The sequence below is a fragment of the Anomaloglossus baeobatrachus genome, chromosome 5 (assembly GCF_048569485.1).
Source record: "Anomaloglossus baeobatrachus isolate aAnoBae1 chromosome 5, aAnoBae1.hap1, whole genome shotgun sequence".
Taxonomy (NCBI): Eukaryota; Metazoa; Chordata; class Amphibia; order Anura; family Aromobatidae; genus Anomaloglossus; species Anomaloglossus baeobatrachus.
Genome location: NC_134357.1, coordinates 557,469,873 through 557,491,193, shown reverse-complemented (window position 1 = coordinate 557,491,193; position 21,321 = coordinate 557,469,873). Strand labels below are relative to the sequence as shown.

Sequence of the window (21,321 nt, the reverse complement as noted above, 5' to 3'; positions counted from 1 at the left end):
TGCCATTGAAAGCCATGCATGCCCATGCCATCACGTTGCCTCCACCATGTTTTACAGAGGATGTGGTGTGCCTTGGATCATGTGCCGTTCCCTTTCTTCTCCAAACTTTTTTCTTCCCATCATTCTGGTACAGGTTGATCTTTGTCTCATCTGTCCATAGAATACTTTTCCAGAACTGAGCTGGCTTCATGAGGTATTTTTCAGCAAATTTAACTCTGGCCTGTCTATTTTTGGAATTGATGAATGGTTTGCATCTAGATGTGAACCCTTTGTATTTACTTTCATGGAGTCTTCTCTTTACTGTTGACTTAGAAACAGATACACCTACTTCACTGAGAGTGTTCTGGACTTCAGTTGATGTTGTGAACTGGTTCTTCTTCACCAAAGAAAGTATGCGGCGATCATCTACCATTGTTGTCATCCGTGGACGCCCAGGCCTTTTTGAGTTCCCAAGCTCACCAGTCAATTCCTTTTTTCTCAGAATGTACCCGACTGTTGATTTTGCTACTCCAAGCATGTCTGCTATCTCTCTGATGGATTTTTTCTTTTTTTTCAGCCTCAGGATGTTCTGCTTCACCTCAATTGAGAGTTCCTTAGACCACATGTTGTCTGGTCACAGCAACAGCTTCCAAATGCAAAACCACACACCTGTAATCAACCCCAGACCTTTTAACTACTTCATTGATTACAGGTTAACGAGGGAGACGCCTTCAGAGTTAATTGCAGACATTAGAGTCCCTTGTCCAATTACTTTTGGTCCCTTGAAAAAGAGGAGGCTATGCATTACAGAGCTATGATTCCTAAACCCTTTCTCCGATTTGGATGTGAAAACTCTCATATTGCAGCTGGGAGTGTGCACTTTCAGCCCATATTATATATATAATTGTAATTCTGAACATGTTTTTGTAAACAGCTAAAATAACGAAACTTGTGTCACTGTCCAAATATTTCTGGTTCTAACTAATATATATATATTGATATAGCGCTTCACTACTCCAGGCTTTACCATCCTTGGGATTACAGAATAAAGGTTCTATTAGACATGGTAGGGGATTTCTATTAAGTAATTTCCGGATGGAATCTCTGAGGAGGAGTAAAGTTTCGAAGTTTGTGTCAGAGATTTTATGTCTAATTTTCAGTTCCAAAAATGAAATAAAGTCGGAGCCATCATGTAAGTCACTTAACAATCTTCATTTCGAATTTTGCCATGAAACTGGGACTACAATTTTGGACAGAATTGCTACATGGCTCCGCTCCGTACACCTCATACACACACGGCTCCGCTCTGTACACCTCGTACACACGCGGCTTCTCTCCGTACGCCTCATACACACGCGGCTCCGCTATGTACACCTCGTACACACGCGGCTTCTCTCCGTACGCCTCATACACACGCGGCTCCGCTATGTACACCTCGTACACACGCGGCTTCTCTCCGTACGCCTCATACACACACGGCTCCGCTCTGTACACCTCGTACACACGCGGCTTCTCTCCGTACGCCTCATACACACGCGGCTCCGCTATGTACACCTCGTACACACGCGGCTTCTCTCCGTACGCCTCATACACACGCGGCTCCGCTATGTACACCTCGTACACACGCGGCTTCTCTCCGTACGCTTCGTAGACACGCAGCTTTGCTCAGCATGCCTCATACACACGCGGCTCCGCTCGGTGCGCCTCGTACACATACAGCTCCAATACGTATGCCTTGTAGACACACAGCTCTGGTCAGTACACTTTGACCACACATGGCTCCGCTCTGTATACGTTGTACACATATGGCTCCGCTCTCCACAATTCGCACATGTACGAATCCGGCTTTGCTCCCCACACATTGTACAAACACGGTTTAACTCCACACACATTGTATATGTGCCACCCCGGTGTTGATCTGGGATCGTCGTGGCTCGAGGGGTCCGGACCTGGTTTTGCAGACTCTCCGATCCGTAAAAGGGTTTTTTGTGACACCACCTGCGGGTTGCGGTAATGGGAGTACCGCCGCTGCTGGAGAGAGGACCGGGGCAGATGGTGTGAAGCAGCAAGGTGTCAGTCCCTCTGCAGGTAGGGAAGGCCCCGGGCTCAGGGGTTTGGGTAGATTTGGGAGGACAGGGTGCAGGGACCAGGGTACTCACTGTGGATAGTCGTGGTGTTTTTATGAGGTGGAGAAAGGAGACACACACACTGTAGGTAAACCAAAGTCTCTGAGTACAGCTGCCGCTGCCATGAGCTCGTCCAGGTACCCGATCCCACCGGTGTCACTTAGTGATTCGGAGCCTGCCTCCGTGCACAATTTGTTGTCTGTTGATGGTCCCCGTGGCTTGCAGCTGTTGGGGGCCCGGCTTACGATGTGTAGTGTAGCCATGCTCCTAAGGGCTGGCACTTGGGACCTCAGTGGGTTGCTGTGTCTGGAAAAACCCTGTCTCCTTCGTTGTGCTGACGCCCTCAGTCTCTGAGCGTTCAGGGAAGTCCTTGAAGATCCTCTCCCTCTCAGGTGAATTGTCAGGACGTTGAATCGGATCCTGACCTAGGGTCCTGTACCCCGTCGTGCTCGGTACCGGTCAGTTCTGTTGGGCCCTTCTGGTGCCGACAGTCCCTCCAAGACTACGTCCGTCACACCCCTGTCCAACGTCCCTGCAACCGGTCCCCGACTCCTCTGGTCCCGGATCACTGCTTGCGACCCAATCTGTTTTTCTTAGCTCCCAGGAGCTAACTCTCTCAGCTCCTCACTCTCTGGAGCTCACTTCTCCACTCCCCGTTTCTCCACTTTCAGTCTGCCCAGTCCTCCAAGTGGCTGGCCCATTTTCCAGCTAGTCCAACCCCCCTGGTGTGTCTGACAGTAACTGATGTGAGGTGATTGGGTTTTGTGATGCACCCTGGGTAAGGATGCAGTTCCCTGTAACACCCTGATGTATTCAGGGGCGCTACATATACTCATCGTTCCCCTCTGCACAGGGCATACACACACGGCTCTGCTCCGTACACATCATTCACACATGGCTCTGCAATATATACGTCAAACACACGGCTCTGCTCGGTACACATCATTCACACACGGCTCTGCAATATATACGTCATACACACACGGCTCTGCAATATATACGTCATACACACACGGCTCTGCTGCATTCACACTGTAAACCCCTCCTGACCCCACACATAACCTTCCCCTCATCCAGCACCATGACACCCAGCACAGCAGAGTCCTGCATACACTGAGGAGCTGATCATGTGACCCCTGACTCCTCCCCTCCATGTGACATCATCACAGGTCCTGGAAGCACAGAGCAGCCATATATCTAGTGTGCGGCTCTGCAGGTGGAGGTGTGTGGAGATTCCCCATTACTGGGGCAGGCGGCGTTAACCCCTTCAGCTCTGAGACTTTCTTGGTGTTTTTCTCTCGCTGATTTCTATGAATTGTGAGGTTTTTGTTCCTTTTCCTCCGATAGATACAAACGCCCCAACTATGAGAGGCCGGAAGTGAGGAAACCCGTCTGCCCTCAGTCCTCGGCCCCTTTCTGCCCTCAGTCCTCGGCCCCTTTCTGCCCTCAGTCCTCGGCCCCTTTCTGCCCTCAGTCCTCGGCCCCTTTCTGCCCTCAGTCCTCGGCCCCTTTGTGCCCTCAGTCCTCGGCCCCTTTCTGCCCTCGGTCCTCGGCCCCTTTCTGCCCTCGGTCCTCGGCTCCTTTCTGCCCTCGGTCCTCGGCCCCTTTCTGCCCTCAGTCCCCGGCCCCTTTCTGTTCCCCAGAATGTTCTCATCATATGTTTCCCCTTATTCTCTCCAGTAATTGCATTATTACAGTGGATTCTCTAAGATGTTACATCGTCATCTTCTCCCCATTCAGGTCCCTACAATATCGGATCCTCTCAGTGGAGATCTTCTATAGAAGAGAATTCTCCTGATTGCCCCGTGAAGGATGGATATGGACAGGGACAAGATGGCGGAGAGGATATTATACCTCACCCTAGAGATCCTCTTCCGGCTTACTGGAGAGGTGAGAGATTCTGATGACGTCACATTACATCATTCTTATCTATGGGAATAACAGATGGACAGAACTGGAGAGGTGAGGACTCTGGAAATGTCTGGAGTGAGATTTCTTACTGTGTCTCTCCATAACCAGGATTACACAGTAGTGAAGAAGACCTCTAGTGAGCGCTGTCAGGCCCCTGTGTCTGAGGGATGGGGAAGACCCCTGAGCCCAATTACGGGGCCTCCACCTCAACCCCCGATACATGAGGACATCAATGACCAGAAGATCCTAGAACTCGCCTACAAGATGATTGAGCTGCTGACTGGAGAGGTGACACTGCTGGGAATGCTGGGACATTATACAGTAACGCTATGAAGGGATCGGGGGTGACGGTATCATTGTATGTGTCAGGTTCCTATAAGGTGTCAGGACGTCACCGTCTATTTCTCCATGGAGGAGTGGGAGTATTTAGAAGGACATAAAGATCTGTACAAGGACGTCATGTTGGAGGTTCCCCGGCCCCTCACATCACCAGGTAATAGACAGGACTAAATACACACGGCCTATAATTATCTGTATGTAAGGAATGAATTCAGCCCCTGTATGTGTCTCCTCCAGGTCTATCCAGTAAGAGGACAACACCAGAGAGATGTCCCTGTCCTCTTCTCCCACAGGACTGTAAACAAGAAGATCCCGATGTTCCTCAGGATCATCAGGTAGATGGAGAGAAGGTGCCATGAAATCTCCCTATGATGTGTAGACGGCTGTGAAGGTCTTGTGCTCAGTCTTGTTTTATCTTTCAGTATTACAGTTGAAACCGGAGGTTTACGTACAATATCTAAAAAGACACATCTGCATGTTTTTCTCACTATCTGACATGAAATTAGAATAAACCTTTCCCATTTTAGGTCAATTAGGAACCAAAAATATTTATATTTGCCAAATGCTTGAATCATGAGAGAAAGTGACTTTTTTAAGGCATTTTTATTACTTTCTGCAAAGGAAAAGTTTCCATACACTAAGGGGTACTTTGCACACTACGACATCGCAGGTGCGATGTCGGTGGGGTCAAATTGAAAGTGCCGCACATCCGGCATTGCAGGCGACATCGTAGTGTGTAAAGCCTAGATGATACGATTAACGAGCGCAAAAGCGTCGTAATCGTATCATCGGTGTAGCGTCGGCGTAATCCATAATTACGCTGACGCGACGATCCGGTGTTGTTCCTCGCTCCAGCAGCAGCACACATTGCTGTGTGTGAAGCCGCAGGAGCGAGGAACATCTACCGGCGTCACCGCGGCTCCCGTAGGATATGCGGAAGGGAGAAGGTGGGCGGGATGTTTACATCCCGCTCATCTCCGCCCCTCCGCTCCTATTGGCCGCCTGCCGTGTGATGTCGCAGTGACGCCGTACGACCCGCCCCCTTTAATAAGGAGACGGGTCGCCAGCCAGAGCGACGTCCCAGGACAGGTGAGTCAATGTGAAGCTGCCGTAGCGATAATGTTCGCTACGGCAGCTATCACAAGGATATCGCAGCTGCGACGAGGGCGGGGACTATCGCGCTCGGCATCGCAGCATCGGCTTGCGATGTCGCAGCGTGCAAAGTACCCCTTAGAGTACTATGTCTTTAAACAATATGGGACAGCCTATATGATGATGTCATGTCTTTGGAAACTCCTGATAGGTTTTTTGGCAACATCTGAGGTAATTAGAGACACACCTGTGGATGTATTTTAATGCACACTTGAAACACACTGCTTCTTTGTGTACCATAATGGGAAAGTCAAAAGAAATCAGCCAAGATCTCAGGAAGAGAATTGTGGACTTGCACAAGTCTGATTCATCCTTGGGTGCAATTTTCAAATACCTGAAGGTCCCTCGTTCATCTCTACAAACCATTACATACAAGTACAAACAAGATGAGAATGTCCAGCCATCATACCGCTCAGGAAGGAGATGAGTTCTGTGTAACAGAGCTGAACGTGTTTTGGTCAGACATGTGCATATCAACCCAAGAACAAAAGCAAAAGCCCTTGTGAAGATACTGGCGGAAGCTGGTAAGATTGTGTCATTATTCACAGTGAAACGAGTATTGTATCATCATGGGTTGAAAAGCCACTCTGCCAGGAAGAAGCCATTACTCCAAAAGAAACATAAAAAATCCAGATTAATGTTTGCAAATGCACAAAGGAACAAAGACCTTAATTTTTGGAGACCTGTCCTGTAGTCCGACGAAACTAAAAGTGAACTGTTTGGCCATAATGATCATTGTTATATTTGGTGCAAAAAGGGAAAAGCTTTGAAGCCTAAGAACACCATCCCAACTGTGACACACGGGGGTGGCAGCTTCATTTTTTGGGGTTGTTTTTTTGCAGGAGAGACTGATGCACTTCATAAAATTGAGGAAAGAAGATTGAGGCAATACTGAAGCAACATCTCAAGACATCAGCCAGGAACTTAAAGCTTGGGCGGAAACGGGTCTTCCAAATAGACAATAACTTGAAGCATACTGCCAAACTGGTTACAAAGTGTCTTAAGAATAACAAAGTCAATGTTTTGGAGTGGCCATCTAAAGCCCTGATCTCAATGCTATTGAAAATTTATGGGCAAAGCTGAAAAGGCCAGTGCGAGCAAGGCAACCTACAAACATGGCTCATATACCAGCTCTGTCAGGAGGAATGGGATTAAATTCCAACCAACTATTTTGAAAATATTGTGGAAGGAGATCCAAGATGTTTCACCCAAGTCATACCGTGTAAGGGCAATGCCACCAAATACTAATGACATGGAGGAAAACTTCACTTATAGAGAGTGAAGGGAAAAACCTGCAGATGTGTCTTTATAGAGAGCGGAGGGAAACTAAGGGTTTTGATAGAATATGTTTTATACTTGTGTAATGAGAGCGGTGGAGATGGCAGGATTAGAGCTGATCATAGATGTGACTTCTCCATCTTTCTGTGACTTTTACAATATTTGTTTCAGGGTGAAGATCTGACCCATATTAATACTACAGAGACATATGTGAGGGATGAAGAGTGGTTTAAAGTGGAAATTCCTACATATGACTATCCAGGTGAGTAGTGACCACTAAATGCAGAGAAGTCACAGATTTTTCTCAGTCACCAGCTGTGGCTGCTTTATCAGGGTTGTAGTCCGGCCATATCAAATGGTCATCATTCTGCTGCTAGACCCCGACATGCTCTTCCACCCAACACTGTCCCCATTATTTTGGGCATTGGATGCCCTTATGTTGGAGTCAGATCTGTATCAGCCAGATCTTAAGCCTGCTTTACACGCTGCAATATATCTTACAATGTGTCGGTGGGGTCACGTCGTAAGTGACGCATATCCAGCATCGTAAGGTACATTGCAGTGTGTGACAGGTACGTGCGATTGCGATTGAACGTTAAAACGTTCATCGCATACACATCGTACCTGTCTCTAGAATTGCACGTCAGATTGTTCATCGTACCCGGAGTAGCACACATCGCAGTGTGTGACACCCCGGGAACGATGAACAGATCTTACCTACGTCCTGCGGCTCCCGGCCCACAATGCGGAAGGAAGGAGGTGGGCGGGATGTTAACGTCCCGCTCAGCTCCACCCCTCCGCTTCTATTGGCCGGCTGCCGCGTGACGTTGATGTGACGCCGAACGTCCCTCCCACTCCAGGAAGTGGATGTTCGCTGCCCACATCGAGGTCGTATGGACGGGTAAGTACATGTGACGGGGGGTTACTCGTATGTGTGGCACGTTCAACAAATTGAACGTGCCACACATACAATGGGGGCGTTGCAAATCGCATACGCTATCGTATGCGAAATTGCAACGTGTAAAGCAGGCTTAACAGGTAGGATCCACCCTATCCTCTGAAAGTAGAAGAGGTTGACCCTTAGCTGCCCAGATCTCTAATCTGCAAAGCCAATTGACAGCGTATGTAGAATGTGCAGACAACATATAAAATCATGGGAAGAAAAAGCTAATCTGTATGGTGGACCCCTAAGAGAAAGCGGAGGGTAATGATGCTGGTGACCTCCTAGATTCTTAGTTTGGTGCCGTGTTCGCCAGGTGAATAAAGATTGATTGCTCTCAGTGGGAGAAACAAAATAATAATCTTGCAGTTGATGAAGAGACCTTCAGTGCTGGCCAAAAGTATTGGCACCCCTGCAATTCTGTCAGATAATTTTCAGTTTCTTCTTGAAAATGATTGCAATCACAAATTCTTTAGTATTATTATCTTCATTTAATTTATCTTCAATGAAAAAAAGAAAAAAAAAATTGTCATAAAGCCAAATTGGATATAATTCCACACCAAACATAAAAAAGAGGGTGGACAAAAGTATTGGCACTGTTTGAAAAATCATGTGATGCTTCTCTAATTTGTGTAATTAACAGCACCTGTAACTTACCTGTGGCACCTAATAGGTGTTGGCAATAACTAAATCACACTTGCAGCCAGTTGACATAGATTAAAGTTGACTCAACCTCTGTCCTGTGTCCTTTTGTGTACCACATTGAGCATGGAGAAAAGAAAGAAGACCAAAGAACTGTCTGAGGACTTGAGAATCCAAATTGTGAGGAAGCATGAGCAATCTCAAGGCTATAAGTCCATCTCCAAAGACCTGAAAGTTCCTGTGTTTACAGTGCGCAGTGTCATCAAGAAGCTTAAAGCCCATGGCACTGTGGCTAACCTCCCTAGATGTGGAAGGAAAAGAAAAATTGACGAGAGATTTCAACGCAAGATTGTGCGGATGGTGGATAAAGAACCTCGACTAACATCCAAACAAGTTCAAGCTGCCCTGCAGTCCGAGGGTACAACAGTGTCAACCCGTACTATCCGTCGGCGTCTGAATGAAAAGGGACTGTATGGTAGGATACCCAGGAAGACCCCACTTTTTACCCCAAGACCTAAAAAAGCCAGGCTGGAGTTTGCCAAAACTTACCTGAGAAAGCCTAAAACGTTTTGGAAGAATGTTCTCTGGTCAGAGGAGACAAAAGTAGAGCTTTTTGGGAAAAGCCATCAACATAGAGTTTGCAGGAAAAAAAAAAAGAGGCTTTCAAAGAAAAGAACACGGTCCCTACAGTCAAACATGGCAGAGGTTCGCTGATGTTTTGGGGTTGCTTTGCTGCCTCTGGCATTGGACTGCTTGACCGTGTGCATGGCATTATGAAGTCTGAAGACTACCAACAAATTTTGTAGCATAATGTAGGGCCCAGTGTGAGAAAGCTGGGTCTCCCTCAGAGGTCATGGGTCTTCCAGCAGGACAATGACCCAAAATACACTTCAAAAAGCACTAGAAAATGGTTTAATAGAAAGCACTGGAGACTACTAAAGTGGCCAGCAATGAGTCCAGACCTGAACCCCATAGAACACCTGTGGAGAGATCTCAAAATGGCAGTTTGGAGAAGGCACCCTTCAAATCTCAGGGACGTGGAGCAGTTTGCCAAAGAAGAATGGTCTAAAATTCCAGCAGAGCATTGTAAGAAACTGATTGATGGTTACCGGAAGTGGTTGTTCGCAGTTATTTTGGCTAAAGGTTGTGCAACCAAGTATTAGGCTAAAGGCCGCTTTACACACTGCGATATCGGTCCCGATATCGCTAGCGTGGGTACCCGCCCCCATCTGTTGTGCGACACGGGCAAATCGCTGCCCGTGCCGCACTACATCGCCCAGACCCGTCACACATACTTACCTGCTGGGCGACGTCGCTGTGACCGGCGAACCGCCTACTTTCTAAGGGGACGGTCCATGCGGCATCACAGCGACGTCACTGAGCGGCCGCCCAATAGCAGCAGAGGGGCGGAGATGAGCGGGACGTAACATCCTACCCACCTCCTTCCTTCCGCATAGCGGCCGGGAGGCAGGTAAGGAGAGCTTCCTCGTTCCTGCGGCATCACACGTAGCGATGTGTGCTGCCGCAGGAACGAGGAACAACTTCGTTACTGCTGCAGTAACGATATTTGAGAATGGACCCCCATGTCACCGATGAGTGATTTTGCACGTTTTTGCGACGATGTGATAAGGCCTTAATTTAGGTTGATGCCATTCAGTCATGCATCCCTCTTAAACTGTCTGCAGTCCAAATTATGAGTCCCTCGTGGTAGCATGCATTCCACTCTCTTTCACCCACACCAGAGACGTGCTCAGATATGAATAGAAAGTAAGACTGCTTTATTCCGGAAGTTGTACAAATATATATAACCGGGCTTATTGGCTAGGTGCCAAGAATACGTAACACGTCTCCTATTGGATAAAGTAGAACAGCTTATTCTGTGATATACATTTTACTGTAATGTGCTTGGTTCCTCATTTCTATTAAGCAATGTCAGCATGATTCACTTGTCACAAGAATAGCCCAGACTGTCTGAGTCTTATGTCCAAATGCAGAACTAGGTGGGGTACACAGTCTGAGTCTTATGCCAAGAGATATGTGTGGTACAGTTCAAACACCATCTTAAATCCTGTTCTTTATGGATATCTCCATGTAACTCTTATATACTCATAATAATTCATAATCTTGTCCATAACAGTCCCCCCTTTCGAGATAGCCAAAAAGTCTTTCCTTACTTTTCCAGGTCTATTGATCTGTCCTAATGCCGATGGTTACCTCACTCACATACGAGATACCCCATCCCTTGTGGATGAATCTCCCCACCCAACAGACTATGCATAGGAAGCCAGATCCTGACCGTATTCTCTAGACTGTCCTCATGGCTATGTTCCGCTGGCACACGTTATTCAGGAAGGGGGAACGTGTCAGTAGTCCTCTAATTGGCTAATATTTATCAGGGTTGGTTTCTCTGAGTCTCATGCTCCTCAGTCCTCAGGCGGTAATGGTGGGACATCAACGGTGAGATGTACAGTCGTCTTCCGGTCCACATGCTTAGATATCATCGTCCTGGCACAAAGTATCGGGTAGAAGAGGGAAGACAGCCATCTCCTGGTCTCAGGCAGGTCCGACATCTCTTTGTTGTGGAATGCATGGATCTTCGTCCGAAAGAAAAAGAGTGAGAGAAGAGAGAAGAGAGAGCGAGAGAAAAATCTAGATCTGGTTGGATCTGGAGGAGAAAACTCAAAACGTATATTAGGCAAATGTTTAAACAAACAACAACAAGCTTAGTTGAAGTATCTGGGGGTACTTCTAAACAGGATTTCATAGGGTCACAACCTAGTGGTCCCTGCTGGGGTGTGTCTGACACTGAACAATTCAAGGGGAAGACTCTCATGCCCTTGCCTTCTACACTGCCCCATTCTCCCAACCTTCCCTCTATTCTGTGGCTGGTATAGGGTGTGTAGAGTCAGTTCTGTGTCTAAGGCCTGCCATATCTCTTTGGCTGGCAGTGAAAGCAGGTCACTAGCCACTTTCCATGGTCTCCGGGAGCCCACAGCTGCACCCTATCTCAGTCCTCTTCTTCTTCTGAGACTTGCTCTTGTAGGGTCAGGACAATGTTTTCTCAAGACTTTCCATCTATCCTCTTTTCTTCACATCGGGGTCATTCAAAAAGCACAGATTGACTGACTGTTTCTTTGGTGAGTGGTCTTGGGGCTTCTTTGGATGTTCTGTCAGTGAGGGCACTTCTTACTGCTTCCCTTGACTCCTCCAATGTAGGCCTCAACCCTGCTCACCGCGACTGTCTGGCAATAGCAAAGCTTCCATCCGTTCTTCTATGGCCTCATGGCGGTTTACAGTTCCATTGGCAGTGATCAAGTCTCTTGTCCTCCATACAGAGTAGATGCTGGCTGCCATCTTGCAGGCTTCAGCGAGAGCACATACATCTGCTTCTTCACAGACAGGCATGCGGGTAGCGACTGCTCTATCAGCACAGCGTCTTCTGCTACCAGCACCATACCCATGTGGAACCGTCTTCTTGATGCACATCTTGATCCATCCGCAAAGGGGTTAAGTCAGGGTCCAAAGGTGTATCCGTCACTGTATCGTATCCAGAGTTTCAGCTATGCCAGAGTCGACTACCTCTTCCACCAAGGTGTCAGAGGTGGGACACTCCCCCCTTGGAAGAGGGAGAAGTTCAGCAGGATTAAGGACCGCACACCGGGAGTTGGTGACTTTGTCAGGGAGCAGTGATGTCATACGGGCACTGATCTTCAACTGGTGCTTTAGGTAGGTGTTCAATCTGGCTGAGTAGTGTTCAAAGGGCTGCTGTCTTCCTCCATGGCAAACATGTAGAATGACTTCTGGGCTGGAGATAACGTGATGATACTCCTCAGGTGACTGTGACTGTAACTCAGGTGTTACCAGCTGTAGTTGTTTGCATATGGGCTCTCGGAGACCTGATACAAAGGACTATACCTAGGTTTGTAAGAAAGAACAATGAGTGTAACTTGGGGTCAGGAGAACACTGAAATTCTAAAAACTAAGATCCCCTAAAACCCTGGGGATAGAGAAGAGCACAAGAGTGTTTGGAAACTAGCAAGCAGCACCCCCTGACTACATATACACAACTAGGAAAAAACAGTGGAGCTTATCTACTCTACCTCTCCTGTGCTGACCCTGTAACTGGGGGCCCTGCACTCTCCCTCATCCCGACGGTAGACCTGATGGTGGTCAGGGTCGGGCCTCCAGCGTATCCCTCTCTCCTGTCAGACCCTGCAAACTAAGACACAAAGGATTACTGGGTGCTGCCAACGAAAACCCTAATATATGTCAGCTCCTGATGATCAATGTCCCCTTGGGACCACATGAACCTCCACCCTCTCTATCAGGCAGGATAACATACAAGTGAGAATATCTCAAACCAGGCTAAGCATCAACTGCCATAGGCAGAAAAATATTCACTGTCCACCAGGACTAATAGTGAGCAGTCTATATGGTCTACTAAACTGTATACTAGATACAGCAAAAACAAACATGCAAAAGTGAAGGGAAAAGTTTCCACAGGACTATCAGCAATAACCTCTGCTAAGGTTCATGAGTGGGAACACAATGGGGAACAACTGCATATATGACCAAAAACGGAGTGTGTGTTTCAGGTCCCTGTCTCCCCCCTCTGCAGTCCCTGCTATGTCAGCAATAAACAGAGCAGTGGCTGTGGCTGCTGAAACAAAAATGGGGAACTGGGTGTCGGCTGGACTAAAATGGCATCAAAAGATGAACTATGTAGTGTCTGAGTTAAAATGTCCACTGAAAATAATTACCGATAAGAAACAGCCGCTAAAAGAGGAAGTAGGTGTTGGCCAAAAATGGCGTCTGAAGAGTCCTGGGAGGGAGTGACATGTATTATGACATCTACATTCAGGAGGTATTCAATCTGTCACTGGGAATATGGATTATATAGGGACCCCTGGGCTGACCCTGTAACTAGGGACCCTGTGCTTGCCCTCATCTCGACGGTAGACCTAATGGTGGTCAGGGCCGAGCCTCCAGCGTATCCCTATCTCCTGTCAGACCCTGATAACTATCCCCATACCATACCCCACCCAGGGCTGGGCAAAACACTGAGTGACAGAAATCTACATTCAGAACAGGAAATAGTGGGGTGGGCTTACGTGGACACAGTGCTCCACAGACAGCACACAAGTCCACCCTATTATTCAGCTTATGTTTCTTATTTTCACAGACAGGTAAAATACACATAGTGTAGTTGCTAGATTCAGAATTACTCATCAATTCTCATCTAATCTCCCCCCTTGGGACAAATTCTCCATTTCAACCTACGTACATTCACAGGACACTGAAATAGAAACTAACACTTCCCTTTTTTTTTTTTCCTTTCAATTTCAACCCTACGGTGTTATACACCAAAAACTGCGTACATTATACAAAAAACATCTTCCAGTGTCACTTGGGTGATAAGGTACATGCACCCTCACTGTAAACCCGCAAACCTGGCTCCATTACTGGCCAGAAAGAATCCCCAGCTTTAATTTGGGTGAAAACATCTTCCAGGAAAAACTATATATGAGATATTATGTCAGGGAGAGAATTCACGATATACATACACCTCCATGAGAACGGTCTATCGAATACTCAATAATTCCGATTAAGGCCAAAGTTTAGGGGTCTTCCCCAATGTATTCAATTCTAGGTAAGAATACATTGACATCCACTAAAACAAGACCAGTGAGTACGCATACAACGTTCAACTCACTGCTTAGCAGGAAAACCGTACCAGGTAACAGTCTAACAGTTAGGGCTCTTTCACCCACTTTTTCCTTAACACTGCACCTGTACATAGACAACCCCCCCTTTCAAATCTTCTATCCCCGAAGATCAGGTCCAAGGTATCAAACATCAATTATTGATGACACGTCACTCATAGGTGTATATATCTCAGTGTTCCTTCACAAGGACTGCAGCCTCTTGAGGCTTCCATGTCACATATTTAGGGCGTTTTTGTCTGGGACTATCGGAATAATGGTGCGATGCCATGTGTGGCCTGACGTCCTCAAATAAGGACAGCAACTGTGGTTTACCTCTACTAGGGACAGTGTTGGTGGTGGGGTGGACATTGTTAAATCATTGTCATCTTCCTGCCCCCCCTCGGTGTCTTCTGTTGCTCCAGCAACAAATAGGCCAATGGCCTTGGGACTTAAGATGGCTGGAAAAGGGAACTAGGTGCGGCCCGACCTGAAATGGCGTCTGGGCAGGCTAGGGAGGGCGTTTGGTGGGCAGGGGGACAAACTACACAAGTCCAACCCTCTGGGGACGACTTATAAGGAGGGGGGCGTTGCTTCCTAATGGGCTTGGCCACTTCCTGAGGTGCCATTTTCTGATCTGGTGCAATATATAAATATCTACTATCTCCATCCCATTCCTCTTTCCATGCCAATTTTCTAACATCTTTTGACGTTCTATACCATGCCTCAGCATCCATAAGGAGATCTTTACCTTTCAAAATCCCTCGCTTATTTAACAAAACATCTTTCCATTCTTGCTCCTCTAATCTCCCTCGTGATAGTGATCCCTGAAGGAGCAACTTCATGTTTTTAATATACTTTTTACCTTTTTGCTCGCTTACTAATTCATCTACCGTTAACTTGACAGGTGTGGACTGATTAGACCCCATGCTTACAGGGTACACGACCTAAAACTAACACGTCAACCTGGATGTCTGGTCTGTGCCGTAGTGCACTTTCTCTCCTGGACCAGCAACTATACACATCCACAGAATACACAGAATTTCTACCTCAGTCCACAAACCACAACACAAACGGGTTGTCCTACCAGGAAGAAGTGTCACGTGGGTGATAGAAACTAAATTCACCCTCACTATCTCTTACTTCATGTTTTTAGTAACCTCTGTTCACACTATATACACCTTCTTTGAACGGTCCGTCCAGAACATCAATAATACTGTTTAAAACCAAAGTCAAGGGATTCTGCCAATGTTCCTCCTAGGGATTCTGCCAATGTTCCTCCTACCTAGGATCGCGGAGAACACATCAAATTCCACCAGATACAGTCAGGGTCTCACCAATCTGCCAAAACCAATCCCCCTATCGTCTCCTCTCCCTGGAAGACGCACCAGGATACAGTCAGGGTCTTACCATGACTCTGTACCTGGCCTTTAGATTTATCAATTACTGACTGTCGACCGGACACGTCACACACCAGTGTATCTCGTCTATATACATAAACAGTATAAACAGCATACTTTTCCAAGTTTCTCATTCACTCAAAGAAGAAACAGCTTCAATATATCAAAGTACATTCTCGTGACACTACTTCCTCTTTTTCCGTGAACCAGTAAGTACGAACAAAGCACATAGAACTTCCTCTTTTTCAGGCAGCCAGCAAGTACTCCGCTTGCTGCAAATAAACAGACATTTCAACAGGTAAACACAAGTAAACACAATGACATAACAATAAGGACACTATATACACCATCCAGGTGGCTGATCTCACCTGCAGATATAACCATATATATCCATATATCCAGCGTATATAACAACTTCCTCATTTTCCCCTGCAGTTAAGTCAGAGAAAAATAACATAGAACTTCTGCTTTTCTCCAAAGAGCAGACAAAACCGCAAACCACATTACATTTCATGTGAATTACAATTACATTACATTACATTTATATAGACAGCTTAAGGTGAACCTGACCACCTTGGTGTGGGATCTCTTAGGACGGCTTATCTCATGCGAGATGGCGGTCATTAGGTGTCTAGACTGGGACAGCCCAACCCCCCCTTCGAAATGCAAGTACACGCAGGAGGTTTGCAAGGTGAGATCATACAAATTTTCTCACCTGCAGCTGGAGTGTGCATCTCCATCTCCTCGTGCAGTTGCATTCGAATCAAGGTGTTAGCACGGCTGTCCGCCATCCAGAGCTCCGTCCTAAGGTACGTTGGGCGCCAAATAATAAGTCCTTAATTTAGGTTGATGCCATTCAGTCATGCATCCCTCTTAAACTGTCTGCAGTCCAAATTATGAGTCACTCGTGGTAGCATGCATTCCACTCTCTTTCACCCACACCAGAGACGTGCTCAGATATGAATAGAAAGTAAGACTGCTTTATTCCGGAAGTTGTACAAATATATATAACCGGGCTTATTGGCTAGGTGCCAAGAATACGTAACACGTCTCCTATTGGATAAAGTAGAACAGCTTATTCTGTGATATACATTTTACTGTAATGTGCTTGGTTCCTCATTTCTATTAAGCAATGTCAGCATGATTCACTTGTCACAAGAATAGCCCAGACTGTCTGAGTCTTATGTCCAAATGCAGAACTAGGTGGGGTACACAGTCTGAGTCTTATGCCAAGAGATATGTGTGGTACAGTTCAAACACCATCTTAAATCCTGTTCTTTATGGATATCTCAATGTAACTCTTATATACTCATAATAATTCATAATCTTGTCCATAACAGATGCAAAATCGCTCATCGGTGTCACACGCAACAAGATCGCTAATGCGGCTGGATGTGCATCACAAATTCCGTGACCCCAACGACTCTGCATTAGCGATATCGTAGCGTGTAAAGCCCCCTTTTGGGTGCCAATACTTTTGTCTGGCCCATTTTGAAGTTTTGTGTGAAATGATCAATGATTTGATTTTTGTTTCATTCTCTTTTGTGTTTTTTCATTGCAAGCAAAATAAATGAAGATAATACCAAACAATTTGTGATTGCAATCATTTTCAAGAAGAAACTGAGTATTATCTGACAGAATTGCAGGGGTGCCAATTCTTTTGGCCAGCATTGTAAGTAGTCTGGAAAGCTTGCTTTGTAACATCATTTATTTTATCTTTATTCCCCATTAATACCGTATTTTTCCGCTTTATAAGACGCACTTTTCCTCCCAAAAATTTGGGAGGAAAATGGGGGGTGCATCTTATAATCCGAATATAGCAGTACCTGGGGGTCCTGTCCGTGCGGCGATCGGGTGGCCGGGTGCCTGTGGCTGCGTTCAAGCGGTCGGGTACCTGTGCTTGCGTGCGGTGGCAGCCGGGTACCTGTGGCTGCAGGCGGCGGTTGGGTGCTGTGTGCGGCCGGCGGTCGGGTGCTGTGTGCGGGCATCAGTCGGGTCCTGTGTGCGGCCGGCGGTCGGGTGCTGTGTGCGGCCGGAGGTCGGGTGCTGTGTGCGGGCATCAGTCGGGTCATGTGTGCGGCCGGCGATCGGATGCTGTGTGCGGCCGGCGGTCGGGTGCTGTGCGCGGCCGGCGGTCGGGTGCTGTGCGCGGTCGGGTGCTGTGTGCGGGCATCGGCCGGGTGCTGTGTGCGGGCATCGGCCGGGTGCTGTGTGCGGCCGGCGGCTGTGTGCGGCTGGGTGCTGTGTGCGGCCGGCGGTCGGGTGCTGTGTGCGGGCGGCAGACGGCTGCCACCCGCACGCAAGCACAGGTACCCGGCCGCTTGCACGCAGGGTGGGCGGGCAGCCTGCTGGCTGCCACTCTGTGCAGGGCGGGCGGCTGTGCAGCAAGTTACCCAGTTTGTCCGCGGTCCCAGTTTCAAATGATGGCGCCGGGAGCGGGCGCGTGCGCAGATGGAGCTCTTGGATGATAGCTCCATCTGCTCATGCGCCGCTCCAGGAGCCATCATTTGAACCGGGACCGTGGACACTCACTGCACCGACCTGCTGCACGACTCACCCGCCGCCGCCGCTACTGCTGCTGCTGCCACTGGGCCCCGCGGCTCCTGCCACCACTGACCCCCCCCCCCCCGACTCCTGCCACCCCGGAAGCCACGGCACCTGCCACCACGGACGCCACAGCACCTGCCACCACGGACCCCGCTGCCACTGACCCACCGTGCCTGCCAGCACAACCTCTGGCTCCTGTGACCCCGCTTCACCACCACTGCTTCCCCCCTCCGGTAAGAGAACACCGGAGCATAAGACGGACACCATTTTTTTTTTTTACCTTTTTATATGTCTAAGTTTGGGGTGCGTCTTATAATCCGGTGCGTCTTATAAAGCGAAAAATACGGTAAGTATCATAACTACAAGATTCATATTGTTTCTCCCACTGAGAGCAATGAATCCATCTTTCTAGAATCTCGGCATCTTATTGATGGATCTTCCTTCTCTCCCTTCTGCTGAATGTGCTGATAGGGGCGTTTTTATCCAAAGTTCAGCACAGGGTAACTGTAACATATGAGGGAGGTTAGAATTATCTCACAGTGGGTACATGTTTTCCAAAATTTATTAGAAAAAAACCTAGAGTAATTAACACATAAAGTTCTGATATTTTTACCTTCAAGAGCCTGAAAGATATTTTCTCTGAATTCTACAAATGTCCAATTATATAACAACTTGTACTGGAGCCGTTCATTGTGGAGTCCGAGAGGCAGAAAATAAATGTCTAATATTTCTTCAAGAATCTCATCTGACAGAAAATATTGGCCCCTACAATAGTTTGGATTGCCGAGAGCTCCCGAGCCACATACTCTAATTACTCCAGATGTGGTGTCACCTCTAATTACTAAATCACTGACGGTGAAGGCTGTCGGGGTGGAGGGTGATCATTTTACTAGATGTGTTATTGTTTATGTCATGAAACAGCCCTCTGTTTCCCCCTTTATTGTCAGGACAATTACACAATTGAAAGACAAATAAGTAAATGAGGCTGCTGTAATTCTCCTATTATGCCGATAATTGAGGTGCTCCCAGAGAGAGTAACGTGTGTGTGTGTGTATATATCACCGGTTCCAGCTCATGGAATAATATATACTTCGCTATCGTGATGGTCAAGCTACACAAACATACTAGCAAAATACTCGCTTCCGACACTAATTATTTATAGGTACATTGGACACTTGTTACAGATAGTGTAAGGTGTATTCAGGTTCTTTGTTTATATAGCACAAGAGAAGCGAAGCTGTTAAATTTTATATATTTAATCTGAAAGAGCAGGCAGTGTTTATAAAATATACAAGATTTTACAAAGGGGAACAAGACAATTACATAAAATAAAAAGGGTAATCAAGAAACTTACTCAGACTCGTGCCACAGGTAAGAATCCAATCTAAGGCCCGTTTCACTGACGTTTTTCACTGGCGTGGAAAACACGCACATGTCCCTGCGTGTGCCGTGAATCACGGCACACGTGGGTTGTCTAAGTGCAATCCGGGCTCCGTTCTCCGTGGCCCGTGATTGCACTTAGTAATCAACTCACCTGTGCGCGCTCCCGCTCTCCATGGTGCTGATCGCTCTTGCGGTGCAGCATCCGGCCGGCGCTGACCCCCGCAGCAGCTGCTTCCGGGTCGGCTGTGTCACGCATAATGAATATGCGCGACAATAATGAGCCGGCTCAGAAGCAGCAGGGAGAACGGGCTGCAGAGGACATCGCTGGACGCTGGGTGAGTTAAAATGTTTTTTATTTTAAAAGCACGCTTTTTTCTGGCACGTGTTTCACGGACCACACCACTGCGTGGTCCGTGGAACATCAGTGATGCCAGAAAAAAATGGACATGTCTCCGTGCGGCAATCACGCACACGCGGGTACGCCGCACGGAGACACGTGCAGTGAAAAATCACTGACGTGTGAGCAGACCCATTCATTATAATGGGTCTGCGTATGTCAGTGATTCTGGTACGTTTAAAAAAAAAAAAGCACAAACGTACCAGAATCACTGACATGTGAAAGAGGCCTTAGGGACAGAGAGACTTAGAGGAAAAATGGACAGAGCCACAGCATATCTGTGCTTATCTGTGCCCTCCACGAACTGAACAACCCAAATATGTGGCAGTTATCTTGTATTACCTCAGGTCACCAGCTCCTTGATGACCTCATATGGGGATGTCTGTAAGACCTTTAGAAAATTATGGAATTCCAGTTTTTCGGCATATCTTTGCCCCTTGGGTTTAAAAGCGAAGATTATTAGCGTCATGTTTCCGATCATTAATTTACTTGTTCATAGAAAGGAAACATGACATACCTAGCATCACCTAACTGACTAATATTCATTTGCTGGGATTCCAGACATCGCCCAGCTGAGCAAATTAGTGTTTTGCGTTTGCCGTTTCATTAGGATTTCAAAACTATAATTTTCTTATCTTTAACATTAATGCTGTACATAAAATCTTAGTTCATAGTTTTTTACCAAGGAGACCAAAGAGATTTGAATTTCTTGCTCTTATCTACCTCTGGTTGTAAATGCCTCTTTGCCTCATTCCAATGCATCTCAGATGTTGACCAAATAAAGTTTTGGAGTTTCCCTTAACTACAAAGGGGAGGGGGCAGCTATATGTAGTTATAGAATACTAGATTTGGTTTGGTTATGAGACAATTTAACATTTTTCATGACAGTCTATAGCAGGGGTGGCCAATTAATTTTCCCATGGGGCCGCATGAGAAGTTGGGATGGTTTTGGAGGGCCGGACTAATATAATTAACACGGTTCTACACTAATATATATATATATATATATATATATAGATATATATATATATAGATATATATATATATATATATATATATATATATCTCACTATATACTACACCTGTAATAAACTGCACCACTACATCACTATATACTACACCTGTATTATACTACACCCCTATATACACCTGTATTATACTACACCACTATATACTACACCTGTATTATACTACACTCCTATATACTACACCTGTATTATACTACACCACTACACCCCTATATACACCTGTATTATACTACACCCCTATATACACCTGTATTATACTACACCCCTATATACACCTGTATTATACTACACCCCTATATACACCTGTATTATACTACACCCCTATATACACCTGTAATATACTACATCACCATATACTACACCTGTAAGAAACTGCACCACTACATCACTATATACTACACCTGTGATAACCTACATCACTTACACCCCTATATACTACACTTGTATTATACTACACCACTACACCCCTATATACACCTGTATTATAATACACCCAT

General features: G+C 46.6%; 1 protein-coding gene across 3 annotated transcripts in view; it reads left to right on the top strand.

Annotated features, from left to right (window-relative positions):
• Window positions 1-3,975: 3,975 nt before the first annotated feature.
• Window positions 3,976-21,321, top strand: part of LOC142312294 (uncharacterized) — a 131,161-nt gene continuing 113,815 nt past the window's right edge. The window contains exons 1-3 of one of the 3 annotated variants that reach the window (XM_075351225.1): window positions 3,976-4,304; window positions 4,386-4,509; window positions 4,593-4,690. In XM_075351225.1, coding sequence (XP_075207340.1) covers window positions 4,050-4,304; window positions 4,386-4,509; window positions 4,593-4,690 — 477 coding nt within the window. In that variant the 5' untranslated portion in view covers window positions 3,976-4,049. Of the gene's footprint in view, window positions 4,305-4,385; window positions 4,510-4,592; window positions 4,691-21,321 lie in introns of those variants that run through there. The other 2 variants (XM_075351221.1, XM_075351224.1) reach the window with 2 other exon arrangements.